General features: G+C 43.8%; 1 protein-coding gene across 3 annotated transcripts in view; it reads right to left on the bottom strand.

Annotated features, from left to right (window-relative positions):
* Nucleotides 1-21,627, bottom strand: part of VWA3B (von Willebrand factor A domain containing 3B) — a 147,088-nt gene that overhangs the window by 75,902 nt on the left and 49,559 nt on the right. For all 3 annotated transcript variants that reach the window (XM_054728301.1, XM_028132663.2, XM_028132662.2), the window contains exons 8-9: nucleotides 14,985-15,110; nucleotides 4,665-4,861 (exon numbers count right to left, since the gene is read on the bottom strand). In XM_054728301.1, the coding sequence (XP_054584276.1) occupies nucleotides 4,665-4,861; nucleotides 14,985-15,110 (323 nt within the window). The remainder of the gene's footprint in view (nucleotides 1-4,664; nucleotides 4,862-14,984; nucleotides 15,111-21,627) is intronic.

The following is a 21,627-nucleotide window of genomic DNA, read 5'->3' as shown; positions in this document are numbered from 1 at the left end:
CTTGAAGGTGAAGCCAGACACATGGCTGTGTTTTTCTCCTCCTTCACCCACTGGAGTCATCTGCACAGGTATACGGCAGAAATGGCAGAAGTGGATTTAACCAGGGGTGGGGGTTTTCCAGGGAATGCAAGAATGTGAGAGAGAAAAAGTAGCTGAGGATGTGAGGGAGACTAAAGGATAGAGAACAGAGAAAAGATGGCAGAAACAACAAATCAGACATCCCAGTGGGGTTGAAAGGTTGATGCAATTAGGACAGCAGAGGAAATGACCTAAATATAACCATTATTGCTTGTCTCATTTTCTGTTCTTTTTTTTATTTTTTATATTTTATTGATTTTTTACAGAGAGGAAGAGAGAGGGATAGAGAGTTAGAAACATCAATCAGCTGCCTCTTGCACACCTCCTACTGGGGATGTGCCCGCAACCAAGGTACATGCCCTTGACCGGAATCGAACCTGGGACCCTTGATTCCGAAGTCCGACGCTCTATCCACTGAGCCAAACCGGTTTCGGCTCATTTTCTGTTCTTATAAGTGTATTTCTAGTATCACATGATCTCACTCATCTAGGGGAAATAATGAACAACATAAACTGATGAACAAAAACAGACCCAGAGACAAGGAAGCATCGATCAGACTGTCAAACCTCAGAGGGAAGGTAGGGGAGGGTGGGGATAAGGGGGAGAGATCAACCAAAGGACTTGTGTGCATGCATATAAGCCTAACCAGTGGTCACGGACAATAGGGGGGTGGGGGCATGCATGGGAAGGGTTTTGGGATGGGAATGGGGGGATGAGGACAAATATGTGATACCTTAATCAATAAAGAAATTTTTTAAAAAGTGATCAAACAGTGGACCTTTGGAATTGATTATATGGGCTATGATTACACAGCTATTTGTAATGACAATGTCAATAGAAACCTATGACAGGAGTGGTATGTACGGAGTAGAGGAGAACGTCGATGGAGAAGAGTAGGTCAGAGAAATGAAAGTTGGGGCCATCTACATGGTATTGACATCACTAGGAATTAAAACAGGGCCAGTGGCAGCAAGCCACAAGCTTAACCTTTTGCACTCGGATGTCGAGATTAAAATTACTCTTTGAATGTATCAATAATTTGAAATATAAAAAAATCCAAATAAATAAGTTTGTATGAAAAGAAACTCCAGTTTTTTATTGTACTGCCACGCTTTGTAAAATCTGGGGTATTTAAAAAATTAAATCCTGAGTAGAATAAAGGAATCGAGAAAAAAGCAAGTGAGTGCAAAGGGTTAATCGTCAAGGACTGACAAGAGGAGGCCTGGGGCACAGTAGGTGACAGCCACAGAAGGTGTAGTGGGTGGTACATTATGATGACATGGGAAGAGGGCAGGAGAATGATCAAGAAGCAGCAAAGAGGCTACTGCCCACCCCCAGCCCACCGCCAGCCCACAGGAGGAGAGTGAAACCAGGGTCCACAAGAGAGGACCCAGAGGAGCAGGAGAAGGGTTCTCAGATCCCCTTCGGCTCCAGGGGTTTGCGGATGACTCCTAGGTCCAGAGGGCACAGTGGGCGGGTTCTGGGAGTCAGGGAGAAAGGAAGGAGGCTCCGGAAAGGGCGGTCAGAGCCACACATGAGTGAGATTCAGGGGCCCTGTGGTGACTGATGAGAACAGGGTTGACCGCGTTGATGAAATCAGCCCTGATGCCGCCAAGGCGGGCAGAGGGGAAGCACATCTCCCCGCAGCCCCAGGGGAAGGGTGTCCTCTCATTCTCACCACGTTCCTGGGATGGCACCCACAAGCGTCTGTCTACTCAATCCCAGCACGCAGCCTCTGCCCACTGTGCCTTACACACTCCCTGGTAGAAACACACCAAACCACATGGTGCGTGAATCCAGGGTCAGGCAGCGGAGTTTCAGAATGGGGAAAGCACCGTGTGAGAGCCAAGCAGATCTGAGTGCAAACCCGGCCTCCACCTGCCATGAGGTGTCAGGTGAGTTGCCTCACCTTTCGGAGGCCCTGTGACTTCGCTTTGTCCTGTGTGATGTGAGAGCACAAATATGCAACTTCTGTGTAAAGCACATGGGCATTCCATAAGTGCTCAGTGCTGAGTCCTCATGCACTAAGTAAAGAAGGCGGGCAACGTCTGCCGGGCGTCCCCTGGGCGCCAGGCACTGTGCTCGGACAGGCATTTCTTTTCATTTGGACTTTACACCACCTACTACAGATGTGGAGAGTGAGACTAAACGAGGCTAAATTATTGCTCAACATCTCATAATTAGTAACTGGTAGAAACTGTTCATACCCAGCTCTCCCCACTCCAAATCTGGTGCACTTTCCCCCAGACCAGACTGCCTGGTATAGAGCGAGGGCTCAGTAAACATTTGTTAGAGGAATAGACGGTGAGACCAGAGTAGCTTTGGGAACATCAGGCCTGGCTTTGTAGGTGAGCAGCATAGGCAACCTGTGATGTGATTTCAGGGGTGCCCCGGAATTTCATGTTACTAGACTTTGCCTGAAATGTCCTCATTAGAAATGCATTTTGTCTCCTCCCACCTGCTCATTATCTTGGAAATGCTACACAGCGAGGCCTTTTTAGTCATTTATTTCTCAGTGCAAACGAGTTTCCTAGATCAGTACCTACAAACTGGTTTTTATAGTTAAGAGTTTATGAGGCCCTGCCCATGGTAGTCTGGGAGAACCCTAAGTAATCTACCTCTTTCACAGCCTCAGTTTCTCCCTACCTGATACACATCACAATTTTAGGCATAAATCTGGTTTCAGATATGTAGCCCCAAATACTAAAAATAAAACTGTCCCTTTTTTAAATCAATATTTGTGAAAGAGGATAGCTGTACTGTATACTTCTCAACTTTTACTATATTAGTATTTATTAGCACAAGAAAATTGAGGCAAAATATTCCTCATTTATAAGCCAAATTATTCAAACTTTCCCTATAAAATTTCATGTAAAACTGTCGAGGGAAGAAGGAGAAAATCCATGTTGGAGAGGCCTGAGTGCACCTCCGCATGGCCAGGAAGGGGCAGTAAGCTAGGTCCAAGTGGGCAAGGATTCATATTCCTTTTTTATTATTATTATTGTTTAAAGTACTACATATGTCTCCTTTTTCCCTGATTGACCCCCCCTCCCCCGCCACACTCTCCCCCAGGACCAGCCCGCACCGCCCCAGTGTCTGTGTCCATTGGTTATGCTAATATGCATGCATACAAGTCCTTTGGTTGATTTCTTACCACCACCACTCCCTCCCCCGTCTTCTCTCTGAGGATTCATATTCTTAAATAGCCAGGGCCTAATGTACCTTTTAAAATGAAAATTTAGTTATGCTTATTTCCTGAACTAATGACATTACTGAATGATGTCTACAAAATCAGGAAACTGTCTGGGGGAGGCAACAGGCGAGACGCAGCAATTACTCTGCAGCTCAGCATATATGCCAGGAGACAAGTCTGCGTCAATTCTGCATTTTTCTTCTAATTCCGTTTTTCTATTCTCCTCCTTGCAGTTCATTGTCAGGTCACAGCAGTAAAAGAGCAAACATGCATCGAGCGGTCTGCAGGCCTGAGAGAAAGGCCCTTCCCGGAGGAGCCGTGGCCAGCCAGCCTGAGTGGGGGAGAGCCTGGGGTTTCACTTCCGACTTGACAGCCATCTCAGTGACGATCTTGGCCTTGAACCGGAGATTAGAGATACACAGAGTGGCGTGCCTTTGAGAAGGACCCTGGCTTCCTCTCCCAGTCGTGTCTGCTCTGTTGCTGGCATTTCGGCTTTCACTTCGGAGTGGGTACCTGGCCTTTCCTACCTCCTCAAAGAGCTTTTCTTCAGTTTAGATACATTTAGAATATTCATTTTATCCCGATGTCCTGTTTCATATTGTGAGACTTTTTGGTCTTTCCATAATTCTGAGCTTTTGACAGTTTGGGTTCTATTTACATCTAGTGTTTCTCAAAGTGTGGCCCCTGGACCAGAAGCTTCCGCATCATCTGAGGCTTTGGTCTGAATGCACATTCTTGGCTCCCACCCCAGACCCTCTGACTCACGCGTGTTAGTGTTTAGGGGCTGTTACTATAGATCCTTATCCTTCCCTGGGAGCCAGAGTCGGGCACTTAGAGAAGCTACGCTCCTTCCCGACCCATTGGCACAATGGCACTCAGCTTTCAAAGGTTCTCAACATGCACACACCCTTCCAGTGGCCAGCCCCTCACAGAGCTGATTTGTGTTCACTGGGGATGCACTACGTGCTGGCTGACAGTCACTAGGATTGGTGCATCTTTAAGATGGACCCAGGGATGCCTGCTTTGGGCGTATTCACAAGTAGTTTCCTTCTTGCATTCAATATGGAGGAGCAAAGGGCGTCTCCTTAGAAATAATGTTGCATATTTCTGAGACATATAATTCCTGAATTACAACAAGCCCAGCTCCTGGCTTATGTATAATTATTGTATAATTCACTTATCTCTAGAAAACATTCCCAGAGCTGGTGTCCACCCCCACAGGTGGAGTGTACGGTAATAATCAGTGTACGGTCCTTCTGCATGGACACCCCAGGCAGCTTCTCTCCACGCCGCCTTTAACCTGGTGCTGCCCTGGCTCTGGGTAGGTAGGTGCTGCCTCGCCTACCTACTCAGGGCACCAAGAGAAGGCACGGCCCCGCGGGAGCGCACTTACCGCACTAGTCTGTATGGACTCGTTCTCGGGTTTGGCTTTTATATCAACGACTCCATCAGCATGGCGAAAGGAGCAGTCAGCAAGGACATCATAAAATGACAGCTTTTGGGCGTTTAAGCCATATTTCTGCAGCCACTTCTTAGAGTCCCACATGTCTTCTGGATTTGGTTCACTTCCAACAGAGGTTGTTCCTGACTCTATTTTTGGAATCACAGTTCATTAGCCATTCAGATTACACAAGCCATTCATATTTCACCCCCACCGTAACATTCACCACACTCAAACATGTTTTGTGAGACCCCACTCACTCCAGGAAGCATGCTTTCAAAGCAGGGATGGCAGAGAATCCATTCACAAGACTAGAAGGCAGGGACCGGCTACTCTTCATCTTACTTCCTCTCTACCTAAGTTGATTGGCCCCCTGAATAGGTGGAGATGGCCAACAGACCAGGGCGGTGTGTTTGGGAGAGCATTAAACTTGGGGTCAGAAGCTCTGGGTTCAAGGCCTGCCTCCATCGCTTTCTAGCTTGGGCAAGTTCCCACACTCGGGCAAATTGCCCCACTTAATCTCTCCGAGCTTCAGCAGAACCCTTCCCCTGCAGCTGGGAGACAGCATCCACCTCACCTTCCTAGGTGAGTTGAAGTGACTCAAGGAGACAAGTCGTGTGGAAGTGCTTTGTAATGAGGGGGGGAAGGAGGAGCATGTGACCTGCATTGAGGCGGAAGTCAGTCAACCCCAGAAGACGGGTGGGCTGCCTTCCAGGAGCGCCCGTGGACTTGGTGGGTTTATGCTGATTCAAAGTCTGGCCCTCAATTCTGCAGGCTCAGCAACTTATGTGTCAGCACCTGGAGCGGATCTATGACAACTCACCTTAGTCAGAGTCACAGGATAAAGCATAATCCAGAAGGTCAATTGCCTAAATATCCCCAGCCTTAGGCACATGACCTTGATGTTTTCCAAAGGTTTCCTATACTCTTTAGGTAGGGGGAGGTATTAGCCTACTGATACCGTTATAATTAACCTGGTTATTAATAACAGGAAAGGACAAAGGGAAAGCTAAATATAGGCATGCCATTTGCGCAGCTCTGCCAGGAACCCCCAGTCCGTTCCCCACTGGACAGAACAGACGCATGCCCAGCAAGTCTGGGTGAAACAGGGAAGGTACTTGATTGTCAGTCACACCTGGGAACGGGTCATTGGCAGAGTAGGCGTGGCCACTGCAAGCACAGGAAGATTTGAGATATTTAATCTCCTAAACCAGTGGTCAGCAAACTCATTAGTCAACAGAGCCAAATATCAACAGTACAACGATTGAAATTTCTTTTGAGAGCCAAATTTTTTAAACTTAAACTTCTTCTAACGCCACTTCTTCAAAATAGACTCGCCCAGACTGTGGTATTTTGTGGAAGAGCCACACTCAAGGGGCCAAAGAGCCGCATGTGGCTCGAGAGCCGCAGTTTGCCGACCACGGCCCTAAACAAAGGAGTTTGCTCTCTTGCGCTCTTGGTGGGTTCTTGGCCCCTGGCTCTCTCAGTTGCTCTCATGCTCCTGCGCTCCTGCATTCGCTCACAGGGCCCACAGCCATGCGGACCCCACACCATGGACTGATGGACTGCAACCAGCCTGATGCTGTGCCGGACGCAGCTCCACCTGGAAAGGAAGCTTGGGACACTGGCTTTGCTTCTAGCTCTTCTGAGTCCCCAGGTGCACTTCTTCCAGGACTGGATTAAGGGCAACGGGACTGTGGAAACCCAGGAATGTTATTCCACAGAAATAAAAATCACTCATGCTCCCCTGCGAGTCTCAGAAAATTCCTTTTCTCAAGATATCATAAAGACTCAGTGGGGAAAGGGACACCCCACTTCCACTGATAACACTACCTGAGCAGAAAAGCCATGACAGCCAGCTGTCATACAAGCAGAAAAGTATTTATCTGGTGGCACAAAACTCCCTGCTGCCACCTAAGGGAGACTGGGGTACCTTGGAGCGGGCAGAGAGGAGAGAGGAACAAGTCTGAAGCCCAGGAGGCACGGGGTCTGGCGCTGGCTGGCCCTGGCCTGTGAGAGCTGACCCTGTGCCTCTCCTTCCAGCTGGGCTCAGTGGGAGCACATTACTGGGATGAAACTGACCATGTGGGGAGAATTTACAAAACCTGGAGATCAGCAGTAGGTACAAATCCGGGCTGTTTTTATTCCAAAGTGCGGATGGTAAACATGAACCTGCGTGCCACCAGAAGGCAGGCGGAAAGGACGGAGATTTTAGCTCCACTGGGACCAGCAGAGCCTTGGGAGGACCAGGAGGGGGTGGGCAGAGGTGGGTTTCCAGGCCTACAGAGTCCATTTCCACTTAGATCAGTGATTCTAGCCCTGAACACCGGAATCCTCTGAGGAGTTCTGAAAATACTCCGGGACCCACCCAGGCAGAAGCATCCGATTCTGTTCTAATTGGTCTAAACCCTGGGCTTTCTCAAGCTCCCCAGTGACGGCACTGTGCAGCCTAGCTCCGCGCCTGGCCGAAGGTGGAAGGAGCTTTCTAAACTGTGATCTGGAGATCCCATCCTCCAAGCTTCAGCAGACACAGATCCAAGTCAGATTATACTTTTAACTTAAAAGTAGCACTCACTGTTAGGGACACAAAAATATTACCCATTCTTACCCATTCCTCTATTTAAGGGGTTATGTAATTAGAATAAGATTTGAGGACATAAAACACTTTAGAGCCAGTTGTTTCTCAATAACACCTGAAGGATCTGTCCACCCGTCCTACATATGAGCCATATCCACGGATTTTCATAGACACTTTTTAAATAACTGAAATCTACTGGAGCTGGGACACCGCAAAGAAGCCTGCTTTTGGCTTTTGCACTTTAAACCATCCTGGCATCAGACGCTGTGCTGGGCTCACCCAGGCAGCTCCAGCCAGAGGCTTCGGGGCCTCTGACCCCAGGTTCCCCGCGTGCTCACCTGCATCACAGGGACGCAGCACAAAGAGAATGGAGCTGTTGACTCAGTGGGGTCAGCTTCCTTGGAAAACCCTTGCGGTGGCTATTTTTCCTCCACTTAGAATATACTTGTTAATTCTATCCTAAGCCTGTCTCCTCATTATTCCTGCTTCATTATTCACCTCCCTTCTTTCTAGTCAATAGGTGCAGCAGGAAATAAACTTTTCATTCAGTTATTTCCACATCATATCCTTCTGCTCTGTTTTATTTTAAACTTGACTTCTTTTAAAACAAGAGCCCTTTATTAATGATAAAACCTGCTTACCATAAAAGAATTACATAAAAACGCATCACATCAATTTTGACAAGTGGTTTTAAAGGTTCAGAGAACCTGGAGGCGATGTCCAGCAGAAAGAAAGAAAGACATTCCCAGTAGCCAGGAAGACTGTTTAAACCCCGCAGGGCTGAGAGGAAATCACTGTGGAGCACGATTCCAAGCGAAGAGTTTTGAAAGACACATTTTAATGTGTCTATTTCTAAAATGGCATTTAAAACAAATTGAAAATAGTTGAGGATCAGTGTTGTGGACAACAAATTCTATCTTTACAAAATAGTATGACCTGCAAGATACACACAAGCCAATACAAGATGTTTGGTATAAAGAAGAAAAATCAAGATTGAGAATTGGGAAAATGTTAATGGAGTTTGGGAATTTGAGATTCAGAACCTGAAATTCATGTAGTACTGAGAACTGAACTCTGAAACCCACTCGGGCTACTGGAGTTAAACCGGACAGAAATCTTAATCTGCTAGCCTTAGGAAATTAAAATTGTTGATCTTGCATCACCATTGCCAAGGCATTTTTCCCCATTTTTAGTCAACATATTTATTTCATACTAGAGGCCCAATGCACGAAATTCTTGCAAGAGTAGGCCTTCCTTCCCCCGGCTGCCAGCACTAGCTTCCCTCTGGCACCCAGGACCCGGGCTTCCCTCGCAGCCCCAGCTTCGTCCAGAAGGTTGTCCAGTCTAATTAGCATATTATGCTTTTATTATTATAGATATCATTTTTAAGAGTTTTTTGAATGGGGAGATGATGACAAATATGTGATACCTTAATCAATAAAGAAATTTTAAAAAATAATAATAAAATAATAATAATAAATAAAAATAATAAAAAAAAGAAATATAACTTATATACTATAGAATTCATCCTTTTCAAGTATATAATTCAGTGGGTTTTAGTTTGTTTACAAAGTTGTGCAACAATCACCACTGTTTAATTTCAGCACATTTTCATCACCACAAAAAGAAACCTTATACTCATTAAAAGTCACTCTCCATTTCCCTTCTCTTCTCTCCACTAATTCACTATATGGATTTGCCTATTTCATTCACATTCGCGTAAATGAAATCATACAAATTGTGGCCTTTTGTGTCTGGCTTCTTTCATTTAGCATAATGTTTTCAAAGTTAATCCACATTGAAGCATGTATCAGTACCAAATTAAATACTTACTATTAAAGATAATTTTACTTCTTCCTTCCCAATCTGGATACCTTTATTTATTTTTCTTGACCATTTGTGTTGGCTAAATCTTCAGTACAATGTTGAATAGCAGTAATAAGAAGAGACATCCTTGTCTTAGTCCTAATTTTAGCAAGAAGTTTTCAGTCTTTCACCACAAGCATCAAGTTAGCCATGAGTTTTTCATAGATGCTCCTTACCCGGTTGAGGAAATTCTCTTCAATTCCTATTTTGTTGAGTGTTTTCATCATGATAGGGAATGGGATTTCATCAAATGCTTCTTCCACATCTACTGAGATAATCATGTGATTTTTGTCCTTTAGTCTATTCATATGGTATATTACATTGATTTTTGTGTGTTGAACCAACCTTGCATTCTGAGATAAATTCCACTTGGTCAAGTTGTATAATTCCTTTTCTATGTTGCTGGATTCAGTTTGTTAATATTTTGTTGAGGATTTTACCTGAGATATTTCTGGGTTTTTGTTGTCATTGTTGTTTCTTTGTTTTTACTTGTTACATCTTTGTCTGGTTTTGGTGTCAGCGCAATACTAGCCTCTTAGAATGAGTTGGGAAGTGTTTCCTCCTCTGTACTTTAGAAGAGTTTGTGAAGAAATGGTGTTAGTTCTTCTTTAAACACTTGATAGAATTTGCCAGTGAAGCAATTCAGTCCTGGGCTTCTCTTTGTTTGGAGAGAGAAGGGAGTTGCTTACTAATTCTATTTATGATAGGTCTATTCAGATTTTCAATTTCTTCTTACGTCAGTTTTGGTTATTTATATGTTTCTATGAATATGTCCATTTTATCTAGATTGTAGGCATACAGTTGTTCATAGTATTCCCTTATAATCATTTTTATTGGAGCTGGTATCGGAAGATTGCCTCCTCAATCTTCCGATACCAGCTCCAAGGGAATCATAGTATTCCCTTATAATCATTTTTATTTCTGCGATGCTCTCCTTTTCATTTAAGTAATATCAATCTTCTCTTGCTCTTCTATCCTTGGTTAGTTTATATAAGCATTTTTCAATTTTGATGATCTTTTAAAAGAACCAATGTTTGGTTTCTTTGATTTTTCTTTGTTGTTTTTCTATTCTCTATTTCATTTCTTTTTCTCTAATATTTATTACCTACTTTCTTTCACATGTTTTCAGTTTAGTTTGCCCTTCTTATTCTAATTTCTTAAGTTAGAAGGTTAGTTTATTAGAGATTTTTTTATCTTTTTAAAAATTTTTATTTATTTTTCTCTTCTTTTAATCTTTTTTTAATATATGTGTTTAAAGCTATGTTACCTTTTAAGTACTACCTTAGCTGCATCCACAAATTTTGATAAATCAAGTTTTTCATTTTCATTCACTTCAAAGTATTTTCTAATCCCCCTTTGATCTCTTTCACCCATTTGTTATTTAAGAGTATGTTGTTAATATACAAATATTTATCAGTTTCCAAAATTTCCATCTGTTTTTTATTTTCATTTCATCCATTGTGGTCAGAGAACATATTTTGTATTATTTCAATCATTTTAAATTTATTGTATGGCCTAACATATGGTCTCTTTTGAAGACTAATCTGTGTGCATTTGAGAAGAATGTGTATTCTACTGCTGTTGAATGGGTATTCTATGATATCTAGTAGGTGTAGTTTGTTTATTGTGTTGTTAAAGTTTTCCATTTCCTTATTAATTTTCTGCCTATTTATTCCACTCATTTTTGAAAATGGGATATTAAGGCCTTCAACTATTATATTTGAGGGATATGTTGTTAGGTGCATTTATGTTTATAATTGTTATACCTTCTTGGTAAGCTAACCCTTTTATTATAAAAAATATCCCTCTTTATAAAAATTTTTGTCTTAAACTCTATTTTGTTCAAAATTAATATAGCTACCCCAGCCCTTTGATTGTCACTGTTTGTATGATATATTTTTCACCCTTTACTTTCACCCTATTTGTGTCTCTCAATCTAAAATGTGTCTATTGTAGATAGTATACTGTTGGATCATGTATTTTAATATATCCTGTTTATCTCTGCTGTTTAATTGAAGTGTTTGATCTATTTTATATAATATAATATAAATAGGATTTACATCTGCCATTTTGCTATAGGTGTTCTATATGTCTTAAATATTTTTTGTTATTTTATTACTACCTTTTTCTACATTAAAAAGATCCTCTAGCATACCATTTTAATTCCCTTGGCATTTCTTTAATTACATATTTTTAGTTGTTTTCTTAGTGGCTGCCCTCAGGATTACATTAACATCTTAATTTATCACAATCTAGTCTGGATTAGTGTTAAATTAATTTTAATAGTATATAAAAGCTTTGCACCTTCATATGATAACCCTAGTCCCAGATGTCATCATCTCTTATCTATATTAATATCTTCATTCTCTTTCCTCACCCTTGCTTGGCCCTTTCCTCACCCTTGCTTGGCCTTTCCCATTAAGTAGCCAAAGTAACTTTTTTTCTAAGTGCAAATCAGTATTATTATTCCCTTGTTTAAAATCTTTCAATGGCTTCCCGTTGGACTGAGATTAAGGACTGACTCTCATACCATGGCCTCTATAGCCAGAATGATCTGGTTCTTGCCTACCTTTCCAGATTCATCACAGACCAATTGTTAACTTGAACTCTGAGCTTCAGCCACACACTAATCTTTTCAAAATTCTTCTAAAGTGTCATGCTCCTTCCTGCTTTGGGACCTCTGCTGTGCTGTTCTTCTGCCTGGCATATACTCTCCCATTACTCCCACCCCTTCACCTCATTAACTTGCCTCCTCAATCTTCCGATACCAGCTCCAATGTCATTGCCTCAGCAAAGCTTTCCTTGACCTGAGAACAGCTCAGAAGCTCACACTTTTCCTTGGTCATTCTGCCCCAGTTGTTAATTATACTTCCATGTGAGTCTGATTTTCTACCCTCACTCAGCAAGAAGTGGTACAAGGTCCTGTTTTATGAGGGCCCATTCCATGTCTAATTTACTCACCACGCTACTCATCATCTAACACAGAGCTACATATAGGAACCACTCAATAAATAAAAGAATAAATAAACTGATTAATCTTTTATTAAGCTATCATTATATTCTAACTATAGGCCAGCACAGTTTTCAGAGTTTTACCTGTATTTTCTCATTTGATTCTCAGCCTTGTAGGGTAGGCATTATCATGATCATCCCAATTTTGCAAATAAGGAAACTGAGGCACAGATAATAAATGTCTTTTACGGGGTGGGGGGTGGGGGGTCACACAAGAGTGGGAAGAGCAGGATTAATATCTTCCTAACTTCAAAACCTGTGTACTTCACCATTACCCACGACTATAGAGAAATTTGGCTGATTTTTTTTTTTTTTTGCTAGTCAAATGCAGTAGTGAGAAGGGAGGCATATAGAAGGAGGACTTCAATCTGTAACTGACTGTGTACAATGGCTGATTATTTAACTCAATGCCAATAAAATGAGAATTTTCCCTCTCTCCATTAGTTAAAAAAGGGCCCCAAACTCCTGTAGAACTCCTGGTTAGAACTGCCTGTGGAGCTTCAATGAGCCTCTAGCCCCTTCCTTGTCTTCTGACACTGAGTTTGATATTTTGAACAACCAAGTACTCAGAACCCAGACTTTGCATGACTACACAACATGATTGGACTAACGATCTCTAGTGGGTCATAAAATGGCTGTGAAGGTTATCCCAAATGTAGGAGCTCCTGAAATGTTTTCAACTGCAACATCATCAAAGATGAATAAAGTTTCCCTAACTTTGGACAAATTCTTGAACGTTTTGAGAAAAGTTATGTTCTTATTTGAGAGTCGCATCTGACATACACACAGATACACATGCATAGAATGGTCAGATGTACTAACAATAATGTGTCCAAACAGCTCAGCACCTCAGGAGTGACCACACCCTCCTTCATGTTATTAACAGCTGTGTGAATGTATACTAAATGCAATAAACCATACACATTCAAAATGTACAAACTGACCATTTTTGACTTATATGTGGTTAGGTTTATGCCTATAATCTTGCTACTTGTTTTCTATTAGTCTGACCTGTCCTTGTTCTCTTTTGTTTTTCCTGACAGCTTTTGCATTGAGTATTTTTAATTCCATTTTACCTCCTTTGTTGGTTTTTTTCATCAGTTAGTGGTTATTTTAGGTTTATGTTATATATCTTCAATGTTTTATGGTCTAATTTCAATTGCTATTAGACCACTTACTGCAAGGTACAAGAACCTTGTAATAGCATATTTCCATTTCTTCCCTCCTGGGCATTTTTTTGAAATTCAGTGGTTTGTTGTTGTTTTTAATTGTGGTAAAATATATACAACCTAAACTTAACCATTTTTAGGTGTGCAACTCAGTGACATTAAGTACATTCACATTGTTGAGCAACTATTACCACTACCAAACTCTAGAACTCTTCCAGCGTCCCAAATGGAAATCTGCGGCCATTAAATAATGACTCCTCATTCTGCATGCCCCCAGTCCCTGGCAACCACTATTCTACTTTCAGTCTCTAAAAATTTGATTATAAATTTACCTCATATAAGAGGAATCACATAATACTTGTCATTTTTGTGTCTGGCTTATTTCACTTAGCATAATATCGTCAAGGTTTATCCATGTTGTAGTATGTGTCAGAATTCCCTTCCTTTTTAAAGCAGATTAATATTCTATTGTGAGTATATATACATTTTGTTTATCCAGTTGTCTGTCAGTGGACATATGGGTTGGTTATCTTTGGAACTTATGGATAATGCTGCTATTCTTCTCCTAGCTTTTATGCTATTATTGTCATATATTTTACTTACACATCTGTTATAGACACACTATTTTTGTTCCTATAGTAAATTGTCTTAAAGATAACTAAATAGAAAAATGTCACATATTTATCCACATAGCTCTTTCTGGTGTTTATTACTTTGTGTAGCTCCACGTTTCCATTTATTTTTCTCTCCTCCTGCCTGAGATTGCTGCCAGCATTCTTGCAGTGCAGTGCATATGTGCGGATAATAAGTCCTTCAGCTTTTGTATGTCTTTAAAAGTCTTTATTTTTTTCTTTGTTTTTGACGTACATTTTCATGGGACATAGAATTCGAGATTGAAAATTTAGAGGACTGAATGAAAGATGTGGCCCCACTGTCCTTTCACTCCCACCAAGAAATCTGCTGTCACGCTCATCTCTGCTCCTTTGTACAAAGGACTTTTTTCTCACTCCAAAACTCAGGCCCCTCTGAATCCTCTCCTCAACTAGACTGTGATCTTGGGACTTCCTGTTTGTCTTTGCATTGCCCCGTTTCAGCAAAAATCCTGCTAAGTCAGTTTAGCCAGAATCCCCTCGATACCCCCCAGGTGACCTCTGATCACTGTGGCCTGCCCACAGCAGGAACCTCGGCAGGTCGGTTTAGCCAGAAATCACCCTCTCCCCGCTGATTCCTGATCTTTTTTCTCAGTAGTTTTCTGTCTACTGACCCACCCCCAACACTGCTCTATGGCTATAAATCTGAACTTTTCCATGTTGTGTTCATAACTGAGCCCAGTTTGTATCATCTTGTTCCCTATTGCAATAGTCCCTCAATAGAATCTGTTTTTATTGCTTTAACTACTGTCCGGCTCTCATTTTTATTTAATAATCTTCATACGCACAACACACACACACACACATGCACACACATGTGCATAACCACACACAAACATGCATGCACACATGTGTACACATGCACATGAACACATGGCTCCAGATGCTCCCCCAGGTTGGGCTCAGGAGTGCTCCTTGGGAAAGAATTTGGAAGCAGCCCACCCCAAACAGCAGCAGCTCTGACTCTCTCACAGGAGGGACCATGAGCAGTACCCACCGCTCTCCGTTGCGGCCACATCAGACTTGGAGGGCTCGGCCACCAGCCTCTGGATCTGGGCCAGCGTGCTGTAGGCTTCCTCCATCTCCCTCCAAATGAGAAACACGTCCTCTCGGACCCCGGCTCCTGGGAGGGAAACATAGTGTGAGTGGGTGGCCGTGGCTGGCAGTCCAAGCAGGCCTTGCACAACCCTGGCCAGTTTTCTAGAACATTTTGAGCATCAAATTCCATGTGCCAAGCAGAACATAAACAGACTCATAGATACAAAGAACAGACTGATGGTTGTCAGAGGGGAGAGCGGGTGGGGGCTGGGTGAAAAAGGTGAAGGGATTGAGAAGTACAGGTTGGTACTTACAAAATAGTCATGGGGATGTAAAGTACAGCATAGAAAATACAGTTAATAATATTGTAATAATTACGTATGGTGGCATGTGGGTACTGAGGGAACACTTTGTAAAGTATATGACTGTCTAACCAATATGCCATACACCTGAAACTAATACAAAGTAATACTGAATATAAACTGTAATTGAAAAAATACAAATAAAATTTTAAAAAAAGAAGTACTAACTGGTAGTTATAGGATAGTCATGGGTATATACTAGTAAAGTAAGCATAAGGAATATAGTCAATAATATTGCAACAACTACGTATGGTATCAGATGGGTACTAAATTTATCAGCATGATCACTACATAAGTTATATAAATGTCCAATCATTGCGCTGTGCATCCAAAACTAAATATTGTACATCAAATGTAACTGAAAAATTAAGAAGTTATTTTTAAAAAATTTCCATGTTCCCCAATAACCTCTGGGAAGCAGAACTGGAATCCCTATGGAAGTGCTATCATCTCAAGAAACTACAGCTGTCCATCTGGGGCTGTAATAAATCTTTATAAAGTAAATATTTGTAGCAGCCCAAATATTTTAAGGTGAATTATTAATAATGCTCAAATATGATAAAGACTAAAAATATTCAAGGGCACCTAATAAATGCCAGGTGAATGTATCAAGAAAGGGAAATGTACTGGTTTAGGAAAGTGACGACCCTTATCCTTTCTTGATTTCGCTGAGACTGCCCTCTTTGAAAGCACCTTCACAAGTCTTTCTTTCCCCTGAAGTTACTGAGTCTTTGGCCTCTTTTTCTGGACCTCTTCTGTCTCAGTTTAGGGCTAGGTTAGACGGTATGACTTTATTTTTCATGGCATGGCTCATTTATGTCACTCTCACAATAATCAGTCAAAGTGCGTCTATGGTAAGACGCCCAAGGCTGGGACCGAGGCTCTGCCCTCACATAGGTTCTGCTCTAACACATCAGTAGTTTCTGGAGGTTAAGGAGTGTAAGAGCAGGAAGGATATAGGTGCGACTAAAGTACAACAGGAGGGATCCTGTGGGGTAACCTGACTGTACCAATGTCAGTATCCCAGTTGTGATACTGTCCTATAGTTTTACAAGGGGGGCCTGGGTAAAGGGCACATGGATCTCTGTACTTCTTCCTACAACTGTACATGAACCTACAATGATGGCCACACCTCTGCGCTGTGTGCACATGGCCAGTGACTGCAAAAGACTACCATGAGTGGAAGTTGCCACCCACCACTTTCAGTGGTACCTGTGGGCCCAACCACCAGCCTGGCACTACTCAAGGCACTGTGGGCTACAGGGGAGTCCTGACCCTGTGCTGCTGTAAATAGTTGTACAGACAAGAATTTAGCAGTTGTATTGCTAATTTTAAAAATTCCATTCCAATAAAAAATGTGTGTGGGTCTGTTTAATCCTCACTCAAGGATATGTCTTTTATTGATTTTTAGAAAGAGGAAAGGAGAGAGAGAAACATTGATTGGTTGCTTCCTGTATGTGCCCCACCTGGGGACAGAACCTTCAAATTAGGTATGTGCCCTGACCAGGAGTTGAACCCACAACCTTTTGGTGTATGGGACAATGCTCCAATCAGCTGACCCACCCAGCCAGGGCTGAAAATGTTATTTAAAACAAACAAACAACAACTCTACTTCACAGACTGTATACAGGTGGCTCAGAGAACACTGATGATGTTATCATGGAAGTAAGCTGGGCCCAAATTCTGTAATGATCAGTACTTTTTTGGGGGTGCTTGCTATGTGCCTGACATTATGCTTGGGCCTTCCTGGACATTTTCTTGTTTCTTTTCACCACAACTCTGCAAGCAAATTCTATTCTTGTTCCCACTTACAGCTGTGTAAGTGTAAACTGAGGCAGAGTGAGTTGTCCAAGGTCACACTATCAGTGAGTGGCAGAGCAGAGTCAAATCCAGTTTGGTGTGACTACACCAACTCAGCCATTAGGACTAGTTGCGCTGATAAAGTGCAGAGTGGTTACCAAGGGGCCCTGCAGCCCCTACTCCAGCTGTGATGAGACCCCACCTCCCAAGCTTTTCTACTAACAGTCTCCAGACACTGAGAGCCACAGCCACAGAGACTGAGGGACCCCCTTACCAAGCCTGTCCGCTAACAGTCCCCCGACACGGAGAGCCAGAGCCACAGAGGAGGAGACCACAGGTCTACAGGCCACCCCAGGAGACGCATACACCAGGCCACAAGGCTGACCGTGAGCCGCCAAGACAGATGGGGCAGACCAGAGTCAATGTCTCTGAGGTGAAAAGTGGTCAGGAAGGGCAGGCAGAAGGAAAGGGACGCCACAGCTCAGGCCTCCCAAAGTTGGCCAGATCGCCTGATGGAGCATTTGCAACTGTGCCTGTAAAGAACCGGGTGACAAGCCCTGGTAGAGATGGGGGCCACCATGGCTTCGCAACCATCTACAGTCTAAGGAGTGAAAGGTGATGTGCACCCAGCTCCATGCTGGAACTCCAAAAATATCACAGGCTGTGGCCAAAGGCAACCCGGAGCCACAGGCCTTCTGATGCTGGGAGAGCTAGCCTGCCTTCCAGCCGCTCACACCAGCATGGGCATGTTAGGTTCTCTCTTAAAATGTTTCAAACGAGTCAAGGCTTCCCATTGATAGCTTAAAAGGGAGTGACCACAGGTCAGCTTCCGAGGAGATCCCGCCGGCTCCTGATGCAGGGACAGGAGAGTGTGCCTCAGGGGCAGCAGTGACCTGGACACGCGCCCTGTGGGAGCCGTGGTTGGCATTACCACCACGTAGCCATGTAATTAGGCAGCTATCGGTTCTTATGCTGGGGATCGGGAAACAGAACAACTCAAAACCATCCATTTAACTAGTTTTGTTTAAAAACAAAACCAAACCAGCTAGTGAACAAGGAAAGCCACAGGCCAGTAAAAGGCGTGACTCCGTATTAGGGGTTCTGCTTCCAGTGCCTTCACAGCAGTGCGGAAGGGCTGCATTTTCCCGGGGCCCTTCTGCGGGCCTTGGCTGGGATACAGGGCAGCTGCAGCCCAGGGAGACGGCCCATTGGGAACAGAGAGGAAGGAGGACAAGGCACAGGCAGGCTCAGTGTCAGAGGCTCACGCAGAGAGGGGACAAAACAACAACGGAAACGTCGGGATCTGGCCATCAGGGCGTCGGCCAGCCAGGCCTGCAGTGCTCACAGGCAGGACATGGTTCCTCATAGAGACATCCGAGCGGCCTGAGAGACCCTCCAACCCAGTGACCCCTCCTGCACCCCCAACACCTCCACATGCCTGAAGGCTCGCCGCACACTGACATCAGCTGAGAGAGATGCCGCATTAAGCTGCTGCTCTTCATTTGCTCCCAGAACTGATTTCTGGGAGCAAATGGCTGGTTTAAATGAAATAAGACCAGGTCAGATATACACTGAGTGGCCAGATAATTATGATCTCTGAACACATAATAATCTGGCCACTCAGTGTATATCCTATATCAGTGATGGCGAACCTATGACACCCGTGTCAGCACTGACACGCGTAGCCATTTCTGATGACACGCGGCGGCCGCATGCTGAGGATGAAACATTTGCTGCTCCTGAGGATGAAACATTTGTGAAATAATGTTTTTTCCTCAAAGTGACACACTACACGAGTTATGCTCAGTTTTTTGGCGAAGTTTGACACACCAAGCTCAAAAGGCTGCCCATCACTGTCCTATATAATAAAAGGCTAATATGCAAATTGTTCCCTCGACCAGGAGTTCGACCAGCAGACAGGCCGGCCAACCGCCCATGTCCCCTCCCTGTGGCCAGGCTGGCCGGACCCCACCCATGCACAAATTCATGCACCAGGCCTCAAATAAATACACACACACACACACACACACACACACACACACACACACACACACTGAGTGGCCAGATTATTATGTGTTCAGAGATCATAATAATCTGGCCACCTGGCCACTCAGTGTACTTTGATGTGTCTGGTGAAAGGGGACTTATTACATCCACAAAGAGTTTGAAAGTGGTGAAACCAATAGTTTTTGTTGTAATGGAAGTATCCCCAGGTACTGGTTAAAGTATATATTAAGGTGTTGAGTCCTGGCCAGTGGTTAACATCGTCAGCCTGCGCACTAAAGGGTCATGGGTTCAATTCCCCGCCAAGGGCACGTACCTGGGTTGCAGGTTTGATCCCCAGCCTTGGGAGGCAGCGGGAGGGCATGTGGGAGGCAACTGATCAATGAGTCTCTATCACATTGATGTTTCTCTCTCTCTCTCCCCACCTACCTCTTTCCCTTCCATTTTCTCTAAAAGTCAACTGAAAAAACATCCTCGTGTGAGGAGTAACAAAACAATGTATATATTAAGTGTTTTGTTGTCAAGAGGTCACTGATCTGATGACCACCCCAACCTTTGAGGCAAGTGTGCAGCTGCCTCAGTCTCGCCCGATGGAATCAACCACCAATTGAAGCAAGTAGAGTCACTTCGCCATCTGGATAAACGTCTGACATCTTCTTGGGGACAATGAATACATATGTTTCACAAGGGCATGGTGCCTCTAAAAGCAATTTCAAATACCACGTGTAGGTGGGTGTGCTACTGGCTCCTGGGGCCTCTCTTCTAAGGAGAGCACTGTGATGTGCAAATGTAATGCCGTCCAATAGTCCAGCATCCCACAGAGACGGCATATAAGCCATCACGTCTTCAAGGTAAAGAGCAAGTCCTCCACCAAACTCCCAGGAAGCATGCCCCCGCTGCGGTGTTACTGGGCAAGCAGCCGGTACAACACAGCCATGGGGACAGAGAAGAAACAGCTAAAGAAAGAAATGCCACCAGTTCCCATGAACATGGGTTAGTTGAATAAATCTATTCTACATAGAATAGGTAAACCACTTAAAAGATACCAACTCAAAGGGGCAGCGTTTTAATGAAATGGTAAATTCAGGAGAATGTTATGAGCTTCCTTAGAGAAAATTGATTAAAATTGTTTTTCATCTTTCCCATCACAAGATGGCCTGGGCTTCTTTTGGTTCTAAGGGACCTACAGTGAGGGACCTACAAAGCAAATGCAAGATGACCGAGCTGCCCCTGCATCCCCATCAGCCAGCTCTGACCCTCAGGAAAGAGTGAGGCCAGGACCAGTGTCCGGGACAGCAAGCACACACCAGCACCCAGCCAGCCTCCGTCCTCGACAGAACCCGTTTGTGAAAATGGGTCATGTGGAGACTCAGTCTCACTCACACAGTGGGGTCTACTCCCGGCTCTGCAAGGACATTCGGGAAAAAGCAAGTTTTAGGAGACGAGTTATTTTCTTCAGACTCACAGGAGACTGACCTAGAAACGAGGACCAATTATTTTAAAATATCCTCTTCTCAACAGGACACCTTCTTGGACCATCATCAGTCCCTCATTAATTCCCCAAAACTCAATCAATGCCTCTATCAATAACATCTGGTCTCTGGAAATAGCGTGAATGGGAAACAGCCCCAGCATTGAGGTTCTCACTCCAGAGTGTGGTCCTCAGCACCCCTGTCAGAACCCCCCAATCTGCTTATCAAAGTGCAGAGTCCTAAACCCCGCCCCAGGTGCATTCTGAGGGTGGGGCACCAGGAAATTAAAAGCATCCCAGTGATTCTTTTGCAACAAAAGTTTGTGGCATTTTAGTCTAATAGATGAGAAAGGCATGTAAACATTCTTGGGGGAAAATAAAGTTCGATGATTTCCAGAAACAATATCCTGATGTCCCTATTTCTGCCCTGACATCCAACCTTCTGGATACCATGCCCCGCCGCCCTCACTGATCTGGTTCATAGCATCCTACTACCGTATTTTCCGGCATATAAGATGACTTTTTAACCCAGGAAAATCTTCTATTCGCCCAGTCGTCTTATACGCCGGAAAATACCGTACTTAGAGTACTGTTTACTTTAGATGCATTTTATAATGGCTGCTTCCTGCTGATACATAAAGGAGAAAGAGGGGGAAACTAAAATTTACCACGTACCAACCAACATGTTGGGCACTGAAATATATTAACTCATTCACTCTCACAACAATCATACAACTAGGGATTATCACTCCATTTACAGACAAGCAAACTGTGGTTCAGGGAAATTAGGAACTTGCCCAAGGCCACACAACGGCTAAAGTCAGGACTCAGCCTCGGGTCTGTGTGTCCAAAGCCGCAATGCACTTCCCACCCCGGTCATCGATTCCGGTCAAGGGTACATGCCCAGGTTGCAGGCTCTCTCCCCAGTGGGGGCGTGCAGGAGGCATCCAATCAATGACTCTCAT

The sequence above is a fragment of the Eptesicus fuscus genome, chromosome 16 (assembly GCF_027574615.1).
Source record: "Eptesicus fuscus isolate TK198812 chromosome 16, DD_ASM_mEF_20220401, whole genome shotgun sequence".
NCBI lineage: Eukaryota > Metazoa > Chordata > Mammalia > Chiroptera > Vespertilionidae > Eptesicus > Eptesicus fuscus.
Note: the sequence above shows the minus strand (reverse complement) of the source record. Positions and strands in the feature narration are given on the sequence as shown.